Here is a 22,633-nt window from a genome sequence, read left to right on the forward strand (position 1 = left end):
ATAACAGGTCTGTGTCTGGAAAGGAACCAGCCCTGTGTTTTTCTGACCGCATGCGGAATCCATGGCTGGTTATTGGGTGTTTTCCGTAGCTTGGGTGGGGTCTCTGAGTGCAATCTAGCGAATCAGCCACGCGCCACGGGAAACTCTGCGGGAGGGAAATGCGCGATTGTCAGAGAGAGAGAGGCCTTTGCCCTTTTCTCAGGCGCACAAAGGAGAGCGGTTGCCTCGTCCCACCAAACAGTTTGATAGCAACCAAATAAAACAGAGTAAAATAAATCTGCGAGAGGAGAAGACGAAAGGCAGGCGTTTATAGACGCTCAGCCTCCTTGCATGCCGGAATGAAAAAGCAAACCAGATGGGAGGAAGGTGGGACAGCCCTAAATCATGCTCAATTTGTCTAGGCTTGCAAAATTGCAGGGGGGGGGGATATAGGAAGCAGGGGGAGGAATAAAGAGGATGACGCTGCGGAACGTTTCTATCAAAACTGGCTTTGCTGTCACAGCAGAATTGCACCAGAAGATGGCAAGATAAGAGCAATCTTTGGGCTTCCAGCTCCTCTGGACTTCATCTACATTTCAAAGTAGCAGACGGGCTCTATCCAGGCACCACGATAAAGGGAGATCACAAACATCCAGAAGTCTTATTCACACATTACCCTATATAATATAATAATAGTATTATATTACACTACATTACACTAATCCAAACCTGTAAGAAACCCATCTTTTAATGCGGCGGCCAGTGTGCTAACTTGAATAAAATATTGGGGAGGGGGGCAGGTAAGCCCCACCCCACGCAACTGATCACATGACACAGTACACACATCCTATTTGACAACAACACCCATCAACCTGGGGGTGCAGCTCCCTCAAATATTTTAGACCCCTCTGCCCCTAGGAGGTGGCTCCTATGGTGATAGCACCTTTGGAACTCCCTGACTATTGACCACAGGCAGGCGCACTTTTCAGAGCCTGCAAAAAACGTTTTGGTTTTGGACAAGCTGACCCAGATATCTGGAAAGCTGGTGTGTTTTTAGTCTGTTGGAGCATTTTAACCTTTTTTACCAACAATTTTGCAGCTTCATTCCTTTCATAACCTGCTATGAGGTTCTTCGACAGTCGAGCGGCATATAAATTTAATGAAACAATAAAAGAAACCATGGCATAGCACGAGCGGTGTGAGTTCCTAGGGAGCCGATTGCGGCTGCATTGCTCTAGCCAAAGTTTCCCCTGTGGTCGGCAGCTGGCGGTGGACCGAATCTTACCTTCCCTGAGCTCACGGTCCAGTTTGGGCGCAGTCTTCTTTCCTACTGCCTTCCCAGAGCCGTCTGCGTTGTCGCTCAGGACCCCCGAAGGAATCCTGCGGAGCAGAAGTCACAAGGAATTATGGGTGCACAGTAATGGCAGGAGACAATTCCCCGTGGCGCATTCGTTGAACACTGACATGCGGGGGGGAGGGGCACATCCTGGTGGTGAAATGAGAAGGCGCTGCCCCCCAGCACAGCACACACCCTCCTAAAAGCTCCCCTCCCCATAGCGTTGATAATGGCAGGTTCCAGCAAGATCTCATGGAGCCTCCAAGATTTTGCAAGATCCTGATGGAAGCCGCCCTGCAGCTTCTGCACCAGCAGCGGAGGCGAGGAAGGGTGCCCGCAGCTGCACCCCCCCCTTGGTGTTTTGCCACCTGAGCTGCCTGCCTGAGCCCACCCTCATGGGTGAACCGGTCAGTTTGCATTTCGCAGTGCAGAAAATATTGATCTGATGTGTAGGGATCTTTCCTATTCTACTCAATACAAGAGGATACTAGAAGCTTCTCTGTGTGAGAGAAGCAGGCAGAAGGGTCAAGATTGTTTGGGTTATATCTTCTGGGAAGCTGGTTTGAATTATCTCTTCTAATTAAGGTTATGCTGACTACCCTGGTACCTTGGTTCTCAAAATACCCTGGTACCTTGGTTCTAACGCTTTGGTTCTCAAAATGCGAAATCTCAGAAGTGTTCCAGTTTTCAAATGATTTTTGGAAGCCAAACATCTGATGCAGCTGTTGTTTCTGAGGCGCTTGCACCAATCAGAAGCTGCGCCTTGGTTTTCAAACATTTCAGAAGTAAAACGGACTTCCGGAATGGATTAAGTTTGGTGCTTTTATTTTTGTTATTTGTTTTGCATTTTTGTTTTTGAGGCTTTTTCGGTTAATTTGTTTTTGTGACTGTGTGGAACCCAGTTCAGCTACTGATTGATTGATTGTGTGACTGTGGAAATGGATAAAAGCCCCCATCCAAACAATGACTATCATCAGTGCAGGGAAGAAAAAAAATTAAATTTTCATTTTTATCAACTACAATACTGTCTTATTTATTTTATATTACAGTACATTGAGGATTGCTTTCATTTTATGGATCCATGATCTCATTCGATAGTAAAATTCATGTTAAATTTCTGTTTTAGGGGTTGTTTTTAAAAGTCTGGAACAGATTGACCAATTTGCATTACTTTTTATGGGAAAGCGCGCCTTGGTTTTGGAACATGTTGGTTTTGGAATGGACTTCCGGAATGGATTAAGTTTGAGAACAAAGGTAAAGGTAAAGGGACCCCTGACCATTAGGTCCAGTCGTGACCGACTCTGGGGTTGCGGCACTCATCTCTCTTTAGTGGCCAAGGGAGCTGGCGTACAGCTTCCGGGTCATGTGGCCAGCAGGACTAAGCTGCTTCTGGCCAACAAGAGCAGTGCACAGAAACGCTGTTTACCTTCCCGCTGGAGTGGTACCTATTTATCTACTTGCACTTTGACGTGCTTTTGAACTGCTAGGTTGGCAGGAGCAGGGACTGAGCAACAGGAGCTCACCCCATCGCGGGGATTTGAACCGCCGACCTTCTGATCGGCAAGTCCTAGGCTCTGTGGTTTAACCGACAGCGCCACCCGCGTCCCTTGAGAACAAAGGTACCACTATATAAATATAGGCCAGAAGGAGCCTGGGTTTTGCTTTCCTCTCTCTATCTCGCTTCCTTCTGCTGTGGTGTTCTGTTTCTGTATGCTGTAGTGCTAAGGTTTAGTGTTATTACGAGTTAAGTTTATAAGTGCTGCAACTGGATTTTGTATGGACTGTATTGCATTTGATAACCATTATGCTACATTTGCCTTCAGCACAAGTGAAAGCTCTGTTGGGTGAAATATCGCCTCTGTCTATTTTGGGAAACTCTGCAACACGTTTAAGTTTTTCCTCCATACTTAGGACACATGTAGGACAGAACTGGCCCTATTTACACGCAGCGGTGGGACCTGTGGAAGAGAGGAATGGCACCAACCTGCACCACAACTTCTAGCCTTGCCACAAAAAATGGCAGCCACACACAGTCATCCCCTGAAGGGAATCACTGTTTGCCCTCTTCTCCCAGGCCTTGAAATACGCCACCATCTCCCAGGCAAAGGGAATCCCAAACCCCGGGACAGCCTCCCTCCTTTCTTAACTCTTCAAAAAGGCAGTTCTTCACCATAGAACTCTTCACTTCTTCCCATGGCTACATTTTTATTTCATTGAATCAGAGAATTGTAGAGTTGGAAGGGGTGCCAGGGCCACCTCCTCCAACCCCCTGCAACGCAAGGGACGACAACTTCCGTGTGAAAAGGGGATTTAAGATTTCCTGCTCCCTGAAGACTGGCAAGAAATTCTCCAAGTCCCCTGCGTATGTGTGTCTGTGGCTTGAATAAAAAAAGGTAGCCCATTTGTAAGGAGTATTCCCCATGGATCCGTGTCTCAAATGTGGCCGCCTACCTGTGCTCATCTTGCCGAGCCCCAGAGATGCTCCAGTACGTCTGAAACGAGACGGAGATTTGTTATATTAAGGGGGGGGGGGATTCTCTCATTTGACAAGCTGGTTTATATTAAGGATAACAGACGTCCCCGGTTCCCAGGGACAAGTCCCCAGATTTACAAATCAGTCCCGTGACAAAATCCTATCGTTCATAAAGGTAAAGGGACCCCTGACTATTAGGTAAAGGGACCCCTGACTATTAGATGACTCTGGGGTTGTGGCGCTCATCTCGCTTTATTGGCCGAGGGAGCCGGCGTACAGCTTCCGGGTCATGGGGCCAACATGACTAAGCCACTTCTGGCGAACCAGAACAGTGCATGGAAATGCCGTTTACCTTCCCGCCGGAGTGGTACCTATTTATCTACTTGCACTTTGAGGTGCTTTCGAACTGCTAGGTGGGCAGGAGCAGGGACTGAACAACGGGAGCTCACCCCGTCGCGGGGATTCGAACCGCCAACCTTCTGATCGGCAAGCCCTAGGCTCTGTGGTTTAACCCACAGCGCCACCCGCATCCCTCCTATCATTCCTACTGAAGTTGGAAAATATCCCAATTCATTGGAAAAAAATCTGGTTACCTTAATTTATATCCATTCTGAACATATTGCCAGACAGCTCACAGATTGCTTCCAGACTATCAGGTTAGCCTGCAATCCCCTTCCTTCATTTACCTGTTTAGCCAGAACCGAGGTGATGCTGTTGTCAAATTGATGCTTTCCATGTGTCAAATTGATGCTTTTCTGTGTTGCCCTCCAATATTTTCCTGGCCAGACTTTTGTCATTTGGTGTTTTTTATTTTTATTTTTCTGAAAGCTACAACCGCAGTGCAAGCCTGCTTTGCACGACCAGCTGACATGCTATTGAGTCCTTTAAGTGTTACAGGGCAAAGCTGTGTTGGGAAATTCCTTGTGTCTAATGTTTTACAAAAAACTTTATGTGCTGTAAGCCGCCCAGAGTGGCTGAGGAAATAATAATAATAATAATAATAATAATAATAATAATAATAATAATAATTTAGAAGCTTCCTCTGTGCAGCTTATGCCTGACATTACTGATAGATATTAAGTACTCCTTAGCTCCTGCCCCCATCATACTTTTCGTTCGAAATAACAAAATAAACAAATGAGACTGTACTCTCCATCCCAGAAAGCAGCACTCTCAGGAAATAGGAACTGAGTAATTTAATAATAATAATAATTTTATTTATACCCCGCCCTCCCCGGCTAGAGCCGGGCTCAGGGTGGCTACCACCAATAAAATCACAGTAAAAACATAATAGAGGGGAAAGAGAGGGGGGAACCAATTTAAAATACAGGTTAAAATGCAATTTAAAATGCAGCCCCATTTTTAAAAAGCCGATAAATCAAGACCCTAAGGGGAGGGAAACATAAGTGTCAAACTGAGTACAAACCAAAGGCCAGGAGGAACAGCTCCGTCTTGCAGGCCTTGCAGAAAGATGTCAAGTCCTGCAAGTCCCTAGTCTCTTGTGACAGAGCATTTCACCAAGTCGGGGCCAGTGCTGAAAAGGCCCTGGCCCTAGTTGAGACCAATCTAAGCACCTTGCGACATGGGACCTCCAAAGTGTTGTCATTTGTGGACCTTAAGGTCCTCCGCAGGGCGAGCCAGGAGAGGCGGTTCCATAGGTACATGGGTCCTAGGCTGCATAGGGCTTTAAAGGTCAAAATTTAGGAGTAATTAAGAAGCTATGCCTCAGTAACACCTTAGTAAGGCACATCCCTTAGTAAGGCACATTTATTTGTCTTTTTTTTTTAGTGGTTTTATGTGTCCCCCCATTACAGAATGCCTTGAGTCCCCCATTAGGGAAAAGGAACGGGTATAAACAAAGTGTGTGTGTGTGTGTGTGTGTGTGTGTGTGTGTGTGTGTGTGTGTTGATACCAGGAAGAAGTAATATGGGCAGACTCCAGGAAAAGGGAAGCATCTAATCAAAGTTGCAGGGGACCCTTTTCTGGCTGAAACTTGTGAGTTAAACTTACAGAAGGGCTTTGGAAGGTCGCTGCTAAATATTATAGCGCTGTGTTAAGTCCTGGGTGGACTCTTAATTCTGCTTCTCAGGAAAGCATTGCTCCAATGCTACTCCAAACTACAAGAAAGAAGATTCCACCTAAACATTAGGAAGAACTTCCTGACAGTGAGAGCTGTTCGACAGTGGAATTTGCTGCCAAGGAGTGTGGTGGAGTCTCCTTCTTTGGAGGTCTTTAAGCAGAGGCTTGACAACCATATGTCAGGAGTGCTCTGATGGTGTTTCCTGCTTGGCAGGGGGTTGGACTCGATGGCCCTTGTGGTCTCTTCCAACTCTAGGATTCTATGATTCTATGATTCAATGGTGGTAAATGAATCCAGTTTGAAAGCACCCATAGTAAACAGGTTTCTAAAGAGGGATTATGCAAATTCCTGGAGCCCCAGTGAACCGCCAGCTTTTCCTGTTAAATGAAACCTACGTGTTCAGAGGCAATATAAACTTTGAGCGTGAGATGATGGGGGAATTTATGAAGGGAGTGGCTGTTTCCAGAATGCCAAGCTTATGAGTTTGGGGAGGTGTTTGGCTGGGCATTCTCTGAAAGCAAATACTTTACCTGAAGGGCCCTGGGACTGATCCAGCAATGTTCTTTGCGTAGGTGACCTGGCAAACATTCCTTTCAGTGTGCAAAATGCCTCTGCAAGTCTAGATTTATCTCCTCCAGAACCCGGCATGGCACGCAAAGGGACTTGATCAAGGCATTTCAGGAAGCGCCATGGCTTGGTACGAATCGAAATCTCAACCTCTTGCCTCTGAAAGTTCATGCCTCACACTCACTCGCACTTACCGGCTCCGTGTACAAGAAACCCAGGCCAGCTGCTCCTGTCTGCAGCAGGTACGATTCCAGCTTATGCCGCCTCAAGAATGTCACAGCTTCCTGAAACAACCAGGAGAAGGACTTAAAACCAGGCTGGTTGCAGAAAGAGCTCTCATAATTGACAATTAGTAAGAGCATTGTTTTCAAATAAATCTATAAAGAAGCTCTTTTTGTGCTTCCAAGGTGAAAAGAAGAACTTCCTTTGAAAACAAAATCAGCAACTGCGCTGATCTCAGGCACTCAGTAGCCAGTCTCTCTTCCTGTTATTCAAATAATAATAATAATAATAATAATAATAATAATAATAATAATAATAATAATAATTTGTATTTATACCCCGCCCTCCCCACCCAAGACCGGGCTCAGGGCGGCTAACACCAGATATAAAAACAATTGATTAAAATACAACTTAAAAACAAGATTAAAATACAACATTAAGATGCAGCCTCATTTCAGTAGAAACTCAAATCAAAAACTTTTTGGGGATGAAAACGTCAAATCTTCACCAAGCCCAGGGGAAGATGAGTTGAGGGCAACTGCTCTCACTGGGCTTTTTCAGATCAGTAGGCATAGGGGTTCAAGCCTCTGAAGAAACAGATCACTCTTCAAAATGACTCAATAGCCTTTACAGAGAACAAAAGAACAGGCAGGGACATAGGAAGGAGGGCAGTGGGGGTCCGCCATGGGTGCCCTCACTGAGGGGGGTGACATTCGGCGTGCCACCCGCCCGCCACTCCCAAGCCGACCCTGAGCCGGCAGGGGAGGGGGCAGAGCTGTGCTGCCTTGCCGGCAGCCTTCCTCCCTTCCCCCTTCATTTTGACAGCTCTGGGGAGGCTTCGGAGTCGCAGGGGGGCAGCGCACCATTGCCCCCCACTCCCAGGCTGCTTCCTGGGGGGGGGGGGGGAGCCTCCCCTGAGCTGTCAAAAGGAAGAGGGAAGGGAGGAAGGCTGCTGGCAAAGTGGCGCGGCTCCCCCACCGCCGCCGCCCAGGAAGCAGCTCGCCATGAGCGGCTCGCTCCACCCCCCATGGGTGTCTCGCCCCCTGGGGTGCTCGTCATGTGCACAGCTATCTCCGCCTCTGAGAACAGGTCCTTGCCCCCAAGGAGTTTGCAATATACAGTTCAAGATGCGGGAAACAGTGGAATTGAGGCAGCAGGGCTAGGAAGAATATGCATGACCAGTTACATAAGGAGAGCTGATGTGCTGAAGAAGCATCGGTGTTGGCTTGGTTTGTATACCTGCAAAGGAAATTTCTGACAGCCAGCAGCCGATTCCCCGTATTGGCTTCTTACCTCTCTAGGCTTGATGCTCGCCAAGTCCACAAACCCTTCCAAGTTGACTTCATAGTAGCTTTCGTTGTCCAAGACGTCTTCGTCGTCCGGATGGAACAGGAGGTATGACCTGGTACACTCCAGAGCTTTGACGTAATCACCCACTGAAAGAGGAGAACCCTTTAGACTGGAAATTTCACTTCAACTTTGCTGCCTCCTCCACTGAGGAGAGCTTTGGACAGGGAAATTTGCTGCTGCAACCGCAGAAGATTTTGTTTAAGCAAAAACAAAAAACCCATCAACCCCACTCTCTATTATTTTTCCTGCATGTCTGGAACTGCAAAAATGGCCGTGATGGGAGGAACCACCTAGCAGGCCAGAATTTGTGACAACCGGGTCTGCCGCATTCTCATGAATTGTGCAGGTCTGAGCTACAGGGTGGAAGTTCAGGAGTCTAAGAAGCCCCTACGCCAAATTAAGGCGATGGCATGTTTCTCCCCATCCTATTTCCAGCAGTGGTACAGTGGCTAGAGAGCTGGACTAGGACCTCAAACTCTTTTGGTTTCACTTCAGAACAAGCCACGGTTTAGTGTTGGATACAAACTCCGTGAACCATGGTTTGTTCTAAATAAAATTAGTTAAGGCAAGCCGGATCAAACAATCATTTCTAACTAGAGTGAAAAACAAACACAGTTCTCCCCTAAGTTTGTACGTAACAAGGAACTGTGGTTTGTTCTAAAGTGAAAGCTCTCCTCTCGTGTACAACTTGTCAAAATCCATTGTCAAATAAGTACATCTATATTGTTGTTTTTTGAATGAGGATTTAGGTGGAGGTCTTTCTAATTTCCATGTGGGCGAAAAGTGGGGGAAAATGGCCAGTTGTTGGAAATTTCTATGGGTTTTGTTTTGTTTTTGCAAAGTTTTTTCATAATGCATATAAAACAGAGGGAACAGTGATACGTAACAACAGATGAAAATCAAAAGATGAAAGAGGAAACTGTAAAACAGACACATAGAATGAGTAGAGTAGGGATAACAAAGTCCAAGTAAAGACCACCAACATTATCAGTTGAGTATGTAATGAAATCATATGATAAGAGACTGGAGCGTCCAGCCCTTGTTGAAATATCAATTTATGCCTGCTTTTCTCCATTATAGCTCTATTCCAGAGTGAGTGGTACTCAAGTGCCCACTGTAAGATTTGAGGCTGTTTTTCACTGACTTGAAATTACTATTCGAGGTGCCAATATAAGGCTAAGTCTTTTGAAAATATAGCTATATTTGGTATCATCAGAAATATTAAGTAATCTTCATTGGGGACAAGGGAAATTCTGGTTGTGATCTATTCTGATTTGGCGCTAGCTTAACACAAGTAAGATAACTCCCTGGACCCATGATAGCTTTAGGTTTTTTGGTGGTCATCCTGTCGCTCAGGGAAACATCAGAACTGAGGCAAGAAGTCCAGAAAGCCAATCTGTACCTCTGTAATAGGCAAATTGCAAGAAGTCGTAATGGAGGGGAAGGAAGTTGTCGATGGGGGAGAGTCTCCCGGGCCGTGTCGCCAGCTCCCTCACGCACTCGTGTTGACACACCAGGACTTGCATGTAGTGATCTGTGAAGAAAGAGAAAGGGGCAAATCTCAAACAGGAGAAAGGAAGCAAAAAAACTGTTATGTACTGAAGTTCTCACCCTGGGCCAGCAGGGGGATACTGTAGATAGTTTAGTTTTCACTCAGGTCCACATATGCAAATAAGGAATTGAAAGTGACATTCAGTGATTGGATAGCTTTAGAAAGTTGTAACTAACATTGTACTGGAGCTCTATATATGCAGGCTGGCTGAACCCTTCAGTTCAGTTCTGTTCTGGGCCTGTGAATAAACAAGAGCTGTTTGAAGAATCACTGTGTCGTCTGATATGTTCACCCACAACCTAACAAAAACCTCAGCTTCCTGCAATTTAATGAGGAATAAGCAGCAACACAAGAAAAGCAACACGTTGTTTAATAAGCATTGGTTCGTTACTCAACTTCAAAACCTTCTACACTGAAGGAAAAGGATTTAGGAGAAAGTACAGGGGGCAAACTATATATTACGGTACAGATAATAGCTAAATGCTTCCTTTCAGTCTATTTCAGCTGCTTGGGTGCATGAAAATACACTAAAATCTGGCACAGAAAGTTGGAAGGGACCCCAAAGGTCATCTAGGCCAGCCTTCCTAATGCAGGAATCACAGCTGCTTGAGCAATGGCCATCCAGTCTCTCGCTACAAACCTCCCATGAAAGACAATCCACCACCTTCTTGGGGAGTCCAGTCCACTTTCCAACATCTCTAGATGACCCCCAGTGTACCTTCCAACACCCTATGATTCTCTTCTTCATTGGAGGTGTAGCAGGAACCCCCCACCCCAATCATTCTGTTTGTACAAACTTCACACACACTCACACTCACACACTACATACGCTACGCTTCTGCTATAAATTCATAGAAAATCAACCATACATCGGTTTTGCACTGTTCCACTTTTATTTTACTCCATGAAGGAAGGAATACAAAATGGGGAAGGTTTGATACAGGGCAGCCATAATCCCTTCACCATCCCAGCACATCCACAGGAGCCCTGCCCAGTTGCTATGCCAACCCTGATGGTCCTAGACAGAAGACCATCAAGATCACAAAGAACTTGCATATGGGAGTGGATTCAGCACGGACTGGAACAAAGGACAATGATCAGATCTTCCCTCTGGGGGCAGGAAAATGCCAACTCCCCTTTGTCTCCTGGAAGTGACTCATGGGGAGGGGGAGAGAAGGGAACCAGCCAGGTGACAGAAGAAGAGTTTGGATTTGATATCCCGCCTTTCACTCCCTTTAAGGAGTCTCAAAGCGGCTAACATTCTCCTTTCCCTTCCTCCCCCACAACAAACACTCTGTGGGGTGAGTGGGGCTGAGAGACTTCAAAGAAGTGTGACTGGCCCAAGGTCACCCAGCAGCTGCATGTGGAGGAGCGGAGACGCGAACCCGGTTCCCCAGATTAGGAGACTACCGTTCTTAACCACTACACCACACTGGCTCTCACACTCAGGTTACCACCGCAACTCCTCCCTCAACCCCTCCTTTCTGTAATGTATGCATGATGTTTCTGGGGGTGGGCTTGACCTAGAGGAGGGGAATTTCAAAAGTTTTTATAAGGTCTTGCACACCATTTTTCTGTGTCTTTCCTCTCACCTGCAAGTGAGGGGGGGCCCCTGCTGCAACAGTCAATAAAGGCCAAGCCTACAGGCTGCTGATTTGCTCCAATTTACTCTGGTTGGTGTCTTTACTTTTTGTCCAAGGGAGCCTTCGGATTTTTCCGGTAACAGAGGGTTGGACTAGATGACCCTCAGGAGCCCCCTCCAGCTCCGTAATTCTATGCTTCTATGTAATATGGGTTTCTAGTGCAGCCTCCCCAACCTGGTGCAGGTTACGGTGGCTCTGCTCAGTCTCCTCAGTAAGTGACAGCTGTCATGGCCTGGGACTTGGGCTCGGACTCGGAACCAGAGGAGACTCAGTCTGCACCGGATCCTTTGCCTCAGGCATCACCTGAACCAAGTCTGGGGCCTGATCCTGAGGAGTCCCAGTCTGCACAGGTTCCCCTGCAACAAGCACCAGCAGGGCCGAGTCAGGGGCCTGAGCCTGCCCTGGCTCCAGATGTGACCTTGTTGCCTCCAGCTGGACCATCACTTACAGCTGCTCCACTACCAGTTGGGTCAGGGGAGGCTGAGGCAGCTTCTGGGTCTAGTAACCCACCAACGAAGGTCTGAGAGAAGGAGAGAGCTGAGTACTCGCAGGAGGAGTGCTCACCTTTGGGCGAAACAGGGAGGTGAGTCACCGGGGGGATCAGGACCAGCCGCTACCCTGACAGAGATAAAAGGCTGTCGGACCCCGCCCCAAGTTGCGGGAGCAACATTGCTGTATGCCAGATCCTGCCTGAGATCCTGTACCTGTCCCTGCCTGGTTTCCTGCCTTGTATCCTGCCTTTGCCCTGCCGGACTGACTCCTAGCAGAACCTCCGAATTCTGGACTGGTCCTGGACTGCATTTCACGGGTTACCCCCGGGCCCAGCACAACAGCAATGCTCCTGAATGCCTGTTGCAGGAGGGGAGAGTAGCTCTCGCACTCAGGTCCTGCTTGTGGGTTTGCCTTTGTGGCTTCTGGCTGGCCCCATGAGAACAGGAGGGACCAATGGCCTGATCCTGCAGGTTCCGCTTATGTTCTCATATTTTGGCTGTCCACTCACATTTCATTCAATTGATGAAATGAAAACAAGGTTAAATATAAGTGTTAAAACTTGGGAAGGGGTGGGGTGGGGGTCCCATATGCAGACCGACTTTGTATTTGTGGTCAACCTCAGCAGGAAGGCATCACTCATCATCTGCTAGCCTGCCCCTGATATAGAGACCCAAGAGATTGCTTTCTGAAACCTTTGTTCACACAAGCAAACAGGCACTTCCCGGCAAATACGGTCCGGTTTCTTTTAAGGGACAATGATATTTCCGTAACACAGAGAGAGGCCCCTCTGTGCACTCTCTGCAAAAGAAATCAGGAAAAACGAGGTAGATAAAATCGCTATAAATTGTTGTGGTGAAATCGGAGGTTTAATGTGAAATCAAGCTGGATTTCAGCTTGTTTGTGTCTCTCTTATATTGCGCATGTTGGCAAATTGGATTTTCAGAAAGCAAAATAACATTAGAATTGGAACTGCCAGAGGTGCAGAAGGGAAACTGCATTTTAATGCTCAGGAACTTGTCAAAGTAGTTTTTTTTTTAAAAAAAAAGATCCCCCCCCCCATTATGGATATACAGTCAAACCTCGGTTGTCGAACATAATCTATTCCAGAAGCTCGTTTGGCTTCCGAAATGTTCAACAACCGAGGCATAGCTTCTGATTGATTGCACTCAAGTGGAAGCGGTGTCAGACATTCGCCTTCCAAAAAACGTTCAAAAACCAGAGAATTTACTTCCGGGTTTTCGGTTTTCAGGAGGTGTTTGGGAGCCGAGGTTTGCCTGTATGTTCTGAATTATTTTATTAATACTATTGCCTAATAGACAGACAGATGGGGCTCATCAGTCTGGGAAGGCAGCCCATCTAGGAGAAGGAAACCTCCGCTGCCTTGTGGGATATCCTTGGAAGAATAAAAGTCTCAGGAGTAAACTCTACACAAATCCTGAGCGTAGTCCATAAAGTGGTTGGGTGGCGTCTTTTATGTCTCCTTCGGGTAACTCCTGCAGCCAAGATGGTGCCAAACGTCTTACTCTGCTTTCCTCTGGAGCCCATCAGCGAGACTAAGAGGGTGGTCTTGTCCTCTGGGCAGCCCAGGACCTCCGGACACACTGCCTGGGCTTGAATCTCAGGGAGGTCACTTGGTCTGTTTTGTATACAGTGGTACCTCGGGTTCAGAACTTAATTCATTCTGGAGGTCTGTTCTTAACCTGAAACTGTTCTTAACCTGAAGCACCACTTTAGCTAATGGGGCCTCCCGCTGACGCAGCACGATTTCTGTTCTCATCCTGAAGCAAAATTCTTAACCCGAGGTAATATTTCTGGGTTAGCAGAGTCTGTAACCTGAAGCATATGTAACCTGAAGCGTATGTAACCCGAGGTACCACTGTGTGTGTGTGTGTGTGTGTGTGTGTGTATGTGTGTATATATATATATATTCTTTTTTATTGGTTTACACATATTGCATTACAATAAAGCCAACACCATTTCCCCCCATCCCCCTATACATTTACATTTACATTTCCTCAATCCATCGCATTATTATTTTCTCCTTCCTCCAACTTCCCTCCGCCCCCACTCGATTTCCTCCACATTATACAATTTACAAGAATCTTTGCATCCTACAATCTCCTCAAATCATCTATATATTCTTATTATCTTTCCTTATTAATTTTTCTTCCATCCAGTACTTCACATTTTAATCTAGGCATATTAGCGTATCTTTTTTTGAGCAGTATTTTGCCATATACTCATCAAAACATTTCCAACAGGGAGGTCACTTTGGTTCTGCTAACACAGCAGTATGTCTTCGCCCAAAACTTGCCAAAAACAAAATTGCCTAATGCAAGTTTCTTGTGGACTTTGGTTAGAAAAACAATAAACTTATGACCTTATGGGTAGGGAGGGATGATAATGCTCATGATGATCTATAAGTGTTTTGTTTCCTTAAATTAAGTCCCTTCTCGTGGGCGGGGGAAAGCAACTAATGATTTTTGTCAAAATGGCATTTTATCCCAGCTGCAAAATGTTATGCAGAAGAGGTTGTGAGCCACCCGCCTTCTGCAGACCGTTGGTGATGGGAATCAGATGAAATGTTGCAATCCCCCGAGCCGAAGGTCAACAACCAGCCATAATTCAAAAGGAGCTAGATAAACAGAAGACAATGTGCGGGGCTTAAGTCACTCTCATCACATCTCATTGATTTGCACTCAAGTAAACAGGCATGGGGCTTGGGTGGTGCTGTGGGTTAAACCACAGAGCCTAGGCCTTGCTGATCAGAAGGTCAGCGGTTCAAATCCCCGTGACGGGGTGAGCTCCCGTTGCTCGGTCTCTGCTCCTGCCAACCTAGCAGTTCAAAAGCACATCAAAGTGAAAGTAGATAAATAAGTACCACTCTGATGGGAAGGTAAACACCGTTTCCGTGCGCTGCTCTGGTTCACCAGAAGCGACTTAGTCCTGCTGGCCACATGGCGCCTGCTCCCTCGGCCAGTAAAGCGAGATGAGTGCTGCAACCCCAGAGTCGGCCACGACTCGACCTAATGGTCGGGGTCCCTTTACCTTTAAACAGGCATCGGTTGGGATGGAGAGTCACTTTTGTACTTAGTCTGCCCTCTCCTCCTCAACTCAGGTAGGAGGGACTTTCTGAACAGCCACAGGGAGGATGCATTTGTAGTCTGAACTTTGTCCCCTCTGAAATATCATGCCCCTAAACACTTAAGGGTCTTGTGTTTTAGGTAGGAGAAGGGCAAAGGAAGACTTTGCCGCGTGCCCAGGCTTCAGGGCCACTGTGACATCAATCACTTTCCCCTCCTCCCAGGATTCCAACTCCAGAATATGAAGTGCTTGCTCTGAATTCCTTTCTACTGAACTGAAAGGCTGCCCCTCAGCCAACAGGCCCCCACAGACCATCCTCCTTGCAGAGAGGAGCTTGATATCACCGCAAGATGACACACAACATACTGAGTTGAATAGGATCAAAAATACAACAGTCTGATTGGTCCTAGAACAATAGGATTCAGAATGTAGCAGTCTGATTGGTCCTAGAACAATAGGATTCAGAATGCAGCAGTCTGATTGGTCCTAGAACAATAGGACCCAGAATTCAGCAGTCTGATTGGTCCACAGGAGCCACCCAATCCAGCTCCAGGTGGAAGTGAATCCGCAACCTGATTTGCCTACAGGAGAATCCCGGAATTAGCCAATCACGTGGGGCCCATTGTGTAAATAATCATAGAATCATAGAATCCTAGAGTTGGAAGAGACCACAAGGGCCATCGAGTCCAACCCCCTGCCAAGCAGGAAACACCATCAGAGCACTCCTGACATATGGTTGTCAAGCCTCTGCTTCAAGACCTCCAAAGAAGGAGACTCCACCACACTCCTGGGCAGCAAATTCCACTGTCAAACAGCTCTTACTGTCAGGAAGTTCCTCCTAATGTTTAGGTGGAATTTTTTTTCTTGTAGTTTGGAACCATTGCTCCGTGTCCGCTTCTCTACAGTGGTATCTCGGGTTAAGTACTTAATTCGTTCCGGAGGTCCATTCTTAAGCTGAAACTGTTCTTAACCTGAAGCACCACTTTAGCTGCTGCACAATTTCTGTTCTCATCCTGAAGCAAAGTTCTTAACCTGAAGCACTATTTCTGGGTTAGCGGAGTCTGTAACCTAAAGCGTATGTATCCTGAAGCGTATGTAACCCGAGGTACCACTGTATATAAAGCAGACATTCTGGGGGAACTTCCATTCCTCCTCACCACTATGAGCTGAATAAAGAGCATGGAATCTACTCTCAATTCTGAGTATATTTCAACAACCCTCTATCTCTAACCTCTTTGCCCCCCACCTGTTGGGAGTGATGTGGAGGCAACAAGAAGAAAGGGCAAAATGCAAAGTGAAACAGGGAGATTAAGCCCTGCATTTCCATCTTTCCCTTGCCATCTTTCACTGCCCTAGAGCCATGCCACCCTCGCGACTCCTGAACCGCACCCTGTCTGAGCTGCCCCTGCCTTCTCCTGACTTACTGTGCCCTTGTCTCCCTCCACCCCCCCTGGAAACCCTTTTTATCCAGCTGGCACCCACAAATCGCATTGCTCCTGCCTGCCTGCCTTCTCAATGGATCGTGGCCAGCAGCCCAGCATGTCATCGCCAATTTCTACCTGAGCACACAACCACGACTAGTGCACATTACCAGACTTGATAGGGTTATACATGTAGTTTTATTATGTTTTGTGGCGTCCCTGCAATGCACAGCGAGGGGGGGAAACATGGCGATGATCTAGTGAAAGTGGAATTAGGGGGAGTGGGATGAGGAGCAGGGGAGTGATCCAGAGGGACAATAAAGGAGCTGAGTGGGGGCAGATTCTCTCTTTCCTGATTCTCGGTAATGCACTAATCCCTCTGTACTTTGCAATGTTTGGGGGAGCATGTGGAAAATCAGGCTTTGCACGCCCACGGACAGCTCTCCAAATCTCCCCTTGAAGAAACAGGGGAGTGGGTTGAATTTCTGCTTGAGCTGATGGTAAGGAATGGGCTGGAATGACCTGCAATAGCCTAGCAGATGTGTTTGGCTTTTGCTTCAAGCCAGTGTTTGTGCCTTAAATGTTTAGGCAGATACAGGGAGGCAGCGAGGGAGATCGAGTCGCAAGTCCATGAATCGGGAGGGCCACAAACAGGGATTGAAAATCTGAAGTTTACAGCATGTACTACGTTAAAAGAAAATGTTATGAAAATGGTGTACAGATGGTATATGACACCAGTTAAATTAGCAAAAATGTATAAAACTTGTAACAAATGTTGGAAATGCAAAGAGAAAGAGGGTACATTTATTCATATGTGGTGGGAATGTAAGGAAGTGAAGGGGTTCTGGGAAATGATATATAATGAGTTAAAGAAAATGCTGAAATACAGCTTTGTAAAGAAACCAGAAACCTTACTACTGGGAATAACTAGAAAGGAAATAAATAAGAGGGACTGTAAACTTTTTCAGTACGCAATAACAGCAGCGAGAATATTGATGGCTCAAAAATGGAAACAAGAAGAAGTACTGACTTTGGAAGAATGGAGAACAAAACTAACAGACTATGCAGAACTGGACAAATTAACTGGAAAAATTAGATTCCAAAGAGATCATAAGTTTCTAGAGGACTGGGGGAAATTCAGAGAATATTTGAAAACTGTATGTGAGGAACACACAATGCTAGTGTGTTTTAAAGAAGCTTTGTGGAAAAAAATAAGGAATATTGCAAGAATGTAAATGAGGATAGAAAAATTTTATTTAAAGGCGATATTAAAATTAAGGAATGTGAAGATAGAAATTTAACTACGGATGATTATCAGAGGAGTTGAGGGAGGTCCAATAAGTTAAAATATGTGATGTGAAAATTTGTATGATTGGAGATTTTATGGAAAATTTTAATAAAAAAATTAATAAAAAAAAACCAAAAACAAACAGGGATTGCTGACCTTGGCTCAAGGACGGGCAGGCTGCCACGCTCTGTTTGTAAGCCTTCCTGTCCCTTCAACCGGGGAAGCAAGAAACAAGGGAAGAGAGCACAGCCACAGCTATTCTACCTTCACCCTTTCACACCACCCTTGCAGGAATTCAGCTAACAGCAGCAGCAACAACGAAGCTTTCCATTTAGCAAGCTGCGTGAAGCAAATCCGGGCTCTTGCTCTTAGTTCTAGAGCTCTTACAAAGACTGCAGTTCAAGGAGAGGAAGAACTGGAAGCTGGACTCTCCCTGCAGCCTGATGGCTTAGCCATTGCTGGATAAGGAACGGGAAGAGGCTGGTGGAAAAGCTGGCTCCTGCTTGCCTTTGGTTACCATTTGGACAAGACCAGGACAGCTGAAACTCCAAAAAGTCTCCAAGAGAAGGAAAAGCATAGAATCATAGAATCACAGAATCATAGAGTTGGAAGAAACCACAAGGGCCATCGAGTCCAACCCCCTGCCAAGCAGGAAACACCATCAGAGCACTCCTGACATATGGTTGTCAAGCCTCTGCTTAAAGACCTCCAAAGAAGGAGACTCCACCACACTCCTTGGCAGCAAATTCCACTGTCAAACAGCTCTCACTGTCAGGAAGTTCTTCCTAATGTTTAGGTGGAATCTTCTTTCTTGTAGTTTGGAACCATTGCTCCGTGCAAAGACTGCAGTCCCCCCACAATCAAGACTGCAGTCCCCCTACAAAAGCAAAGACTGCAGTCCCCCTACAATTCCTTCTCTGCATGTTTTCAGTTAGTATCTCTTAAAGGGTAAGAATAAGCCACTTCTGCCCTGCAGAGGAGGTGGGATTGCTGGCTTCACGACCCCACAAGGCGTGCGGCGGCTGGAGCCCAGCCCTCGCGTGATTGGGGGAATACCCGGCCACGTCACCCCCTGGCCAGCCAATCGGCTGGCTCAGGGGACATGGCCTGCCCTATTTAAAGCAGAACGCACCCAGGGATCTCCCTCTTTGCCACCTGCCAGCTGTTCCTGCTTTTCCCACCCTCCCACCCTATAAAGTTTTCGTTCCTTGACCTTGCTATGGACCTTGGTTGGTCACCGTTGAGAGCCCTGGTAGGAATTTTTCCACTTGGCAAATTGGCACCAGCCTACCTCGTAGCAAAGCACCACAACTTTCTGGGTATTGGCAATTAGGCATTAGTATTGTTTTGTAGATGGAAGAGGGACGGTAGCGCCATCACCTGTCCCACATATTGAAGGGTAGTCCGGTAGTCCGGATTCTGGGGGGCGTGGCCCTGTCCGAAGCCTGGGGAGGTGAGGGCCTAAGGCACGCCCCCTAGCGGTGACCCCGGGGGAATTCCTAGTTGATGTGCATCAGCAGGACTCCCCCTACTCCCCCCTTCCCGGACTTCAAGCGGATGGGCTGAAGTCGGATATAGTCAGTTAGGACCAATGCCTAAGCCAATACCGCTCATCGCCTGTAACCAATAAAGTTGTGGCCTTATTTAGCACCTTTTCCGTAATAACTGTGTCATGTGTCTTTATTTCCACTGGGGGGGGGGACTTGCCATGCAAAGAGGCTTAAACCAAATTAATGCAAATCTTCTACCTTCAGGACACTTCCTCATGTAGCCACCACAGGACCCACACGAGCAACTCTCTCCATCTGAGGTTTCCAGCAACGGCCATTCAGAAGCACCCCTCCCTCCAACTGCGGTGGCAGAGCAGAGCCGGTAAGGCTCGTAGCCACCAATAGCCCTCTCCTCTTCCACGCTTTTGTCTATTTTAAAGCCATTTAGGCTGGTGGCTGTCCCTGCCTCCTGTTCCAAAATTCAGGACGACTGGACACCCACGAGTGAAATCCTGACCTTACTGAACATGTGGACTGACAACATGAGAGCTTGCCGCCGTAAAGAACTTTGGGCATGGATGTCTGCTGATGCTAGGATTTCCACAGCTCAGCAATGGAAAACCTTTTTAAAAACCACCTCCATTTGTCTTTGTCGTATAAGAACTTATGGACTTTGGCTATTGCGGGGGAAATAACACATAAACTGTCTGTTTCCAGGGCGACGAAGGATCTAGAATGCTTTTATGTCATCGGGCGAGATTTTATTTCCGATTCTTCAGACATTCGCCATCCACTCCAGCTCAGGAAATGTGGAAGATTATTTTTTTAGTATGCCGCCTGCTACTGTTGTCTGTATTATGTGCAAGGAAGTTATCTCAGTTGCGGTGCTGATCATGTCAAGGTTGTGGATTCAACCCCCACAGGGAAATGTTCCTGCATTGCAGGGAGTTTGACTAGGGAGTTCTATGATTTTGATGATGATGATGATCCATAAATTTATGTTCTTCATGTGGTGTACTGCCCTGGGATCTTTGAATGAAAGGGCAGTATATAAATCAAATATCTCAAGGGCTGTCACAGGGAAGAGGGAGCATGCTTGTATTTTCCTGCTCTGGAAGGGTGGGACTCGAACCCATGGCTTCAAGTTACAATAAAGGAGATTCCAATTCAACATTCAGAAGAACTTTCTGACAGTAAGAACTGTCAGACAGTGGAATGGACTCCCTTGGAAGGTGGTGGACTCTCCTTCGCCAGAGGTTTTTAACCAGAGGTTGGACGGCCATCTGCCAGGGGTTCTCTGGCTGCAGTTCCGGGATTGCAAGGGGCCGAACCAGATGGCCCTTGGGGGAGGGTCCCTTCCAGTTCTACTATAGCCTGTGACTAAGAATAGAGAAAAGCAATGACAAACCTAGACAGCATCTTAAAAAGCAGAGACATCACCTTGCCAACAAAGGTCCGTATAGTTAAAACTATGGTTTTCCTAGTAGTGATGTATGGGAGTAAGAACTGAACCATAAAGAAGGCTGAATGGATGCTTTTGAAATATGGTGCGGGAAGAGACTCTTGAGAGTCGAAATGGACTGCATGAAGATCCAACCTCTCCATTCTGAAGGAAATCAGCCTTGAGTGCTCACTGGAAGGACAGATCCTGAAGCTGAGGCTCCAAGACTTTGGCCACCTCATGAGAAGAGAAGATTCCCTGGAAAAGACCCTGATGTTGGGAAAGATGGAGGGCACAAGGAGAAGGGGACGACAGAGGACGAGATGGTGGGACAGTGTTCTCGAAGCTACCAGCATGAGTTTGACCAAACTGCGGGAGGCAGTGGAAGACAGGAGTGCCTGGCGTGCTCTGGTCCAGGGGGCCACGAAGAGGTGGACACAACTAAACGACTAAACAACAACAAGAATGGCGAGGGCAGCCAAACCCCTTTGTCCAAGCTCTGAGCCCCCCTCCTCCTACGACATCTTAAAAGAACAGGGGGTGGCACAGAGAGGTCAAGGAGGGCATCTGCAGCTGAGCTGCAAAACCAACCCAAGTGGAGATGAAGAGGATGGAGGGGGCAAGCTGGCCCCCACCTGGGAGGAAGAGGGAGGGCCCCGTCCTGTTATCCTCAGTCAGCAGGCGCAGCCTCCTAAGAGCCCACGGCTTGCAGGAACCTGGACTGCTTCATGCTTGTGGTTTGCTCCTTTGAACGGCAGCTTTCATTTTCCATAGTAGCAGCAGCAGGAGGAGAGATAAATAAACCCCAGCCCTTCTCCTGGCCCAGCTAAATAAGCCTCCTCCAGCCAAGCGGGCCTTGAACCCTCGCCAGTGTTTTCCCCCAACGGCCAATCAAGCCATTTATGATGCTCTCCATCCTTAACCCTGCTGGGCTGGTGGCCAAGGAAGAAAATGTTTCGCTCGGCAGATTTTGGATCTTCACATACTGGTGGTGTCCTTGCACAGGACCCCGGAGTGCTTGCCAGCGGCTACCTAGGGAAGGAGAGGGCTAAGGAGGCGACCTTTGCAAACAAGGCCAGCCCTTGTGACTGGCAGGCAGCACAAGGCCCCTGGATGGGCTGGGGCTCTAGCGTGGAACCAGACCCACCACGGAAGCCATGCAAGATTGGATCAAGGAAGAGATGGGAGAGGAAGATGAGATGGTGTTAGGGGCAGGCAGTTGTCCTTGAACCCAGATCCAGTGTGTGCATTCTCCAGCCTACTTCTAGATTACTGCAATGCATTCTGTGTGGGGCTTCCCTGGGAAGCTGCAGTTAGAGCAGAATGCTGCAGCACGATTGCTGACAGGAGTGAAGCCTTGCTCCTCCATATAACCCCGTGCTCAGAGAGCTCCACTGCTTGTTGATCTGCCACAGGGTCAAGTTCAAGGTGTTATTATTAGTATATAAAGCCCTTAAACGGATAGAGGATGGATGGCGGCTAACAGATTAAGGTTGAATCCTGACAAGACAGAAGTACTGTTTTTGGGGGAAAGGAGGCTGGCGGATGTGGAGGAGTCCCTGGTCCTGAATGGGGTAACTGTGCCCCTGAAGTACCAGGTGCGCAGCCTGGGAGTCATTTTGGACTCACAGCTGTCCATGGAGGCACAGGTCAAATCTGTATCCAGGGCAGCTGTTTACCTGCTCCATCTGGTACGCAGGATGAGACCCTCCCTGCCTGCAGACTGTCTCGTCAGAGTGGTGCATGCTCTGGTTATCTCCCGCTTGAACTACTGCAATGCGCTCTACGTGGGGCTACCTTTGAAGGTGACCCGGAAACTACAACTAATCCAGAATGTGGCAGCCAAACTGGTGACTGGAAGCAGCCGCCAAGATCACATAACACTGGTCCTGAAAGACCTACATTGGCTCCCAGTACGTTTCCGAGCACAATTCAAAGTGTTGGTCTGAGCTTTAAAGCCCTAAACGGCCTCCGCCCACCCCCATCGTTCTGCCCGGACACTGAGGTCCAGCTCCGGGGGCCTTCTGGCGGTTCCCTCACTGCAAGAAGCGAGGTTACAGGGAACCAGGCAGAGGGCCTTCTCGGTAGTGGCACCTGCCCTGTGGAACGCCCTCCCACCAGATGTCAAAGAGAAAAACAACTACCAGATTTTTAGAAGACATCTGAAGGCAGCCCTCTGTTTAACAGACTACTGTATTTTAATACTTTGTTGGAA

General features: G+C 47.4%; 1 protein-coding gene across 2 annotated transcripts in view; it reads right to left on the minus strand.

Moving 5' to 3' along the window:
• The window catches only part of P3H2 (prolyl 3-hydroxylase 2), a 117,650-nt gene that overhangs the window by 15,094 nt on the left and 79,923 nt on the right, over positions 1-22,633 (minus strand). For both annotated transcript variants that reach the window (XM_081862420.1, XM_081862421.1), the window contains exons 4-8: positions 9,410-9,541; positions 7,951-8,093; positions 6,630-6,719; positions 3,767-3,807; positions 1,265-1,359 (exon numbers count right to left, since the gene is read on the minus strand). In XM_081862420.1, the coding sequence (XP_081718546.1) occupies positions 1,265-1,359; positions 3,767-3,807; positions 6,630-6,719; positions 7,951-8,093; positions 9,410-9,541 (501 nt within the window). The remainder of the gene's footprint in view (positions 1-1,264; positions 1,360-3,766; positions 3,808-6,629; positions 6,720-7,950; positions 8,094-9,409; positions 9,542-22,633) is intronic.

Source organism: Podarcis erhardii (assembly GCF_964252035.2).
Source record: "Podarcis erhardii genome assembly, chromosome: 5".
NCBI lineage: Eukaryota > Metazoa > Chordata > Lepidosauria > Squamata > Lacertidae > Podarcis > Podarcis erhardii.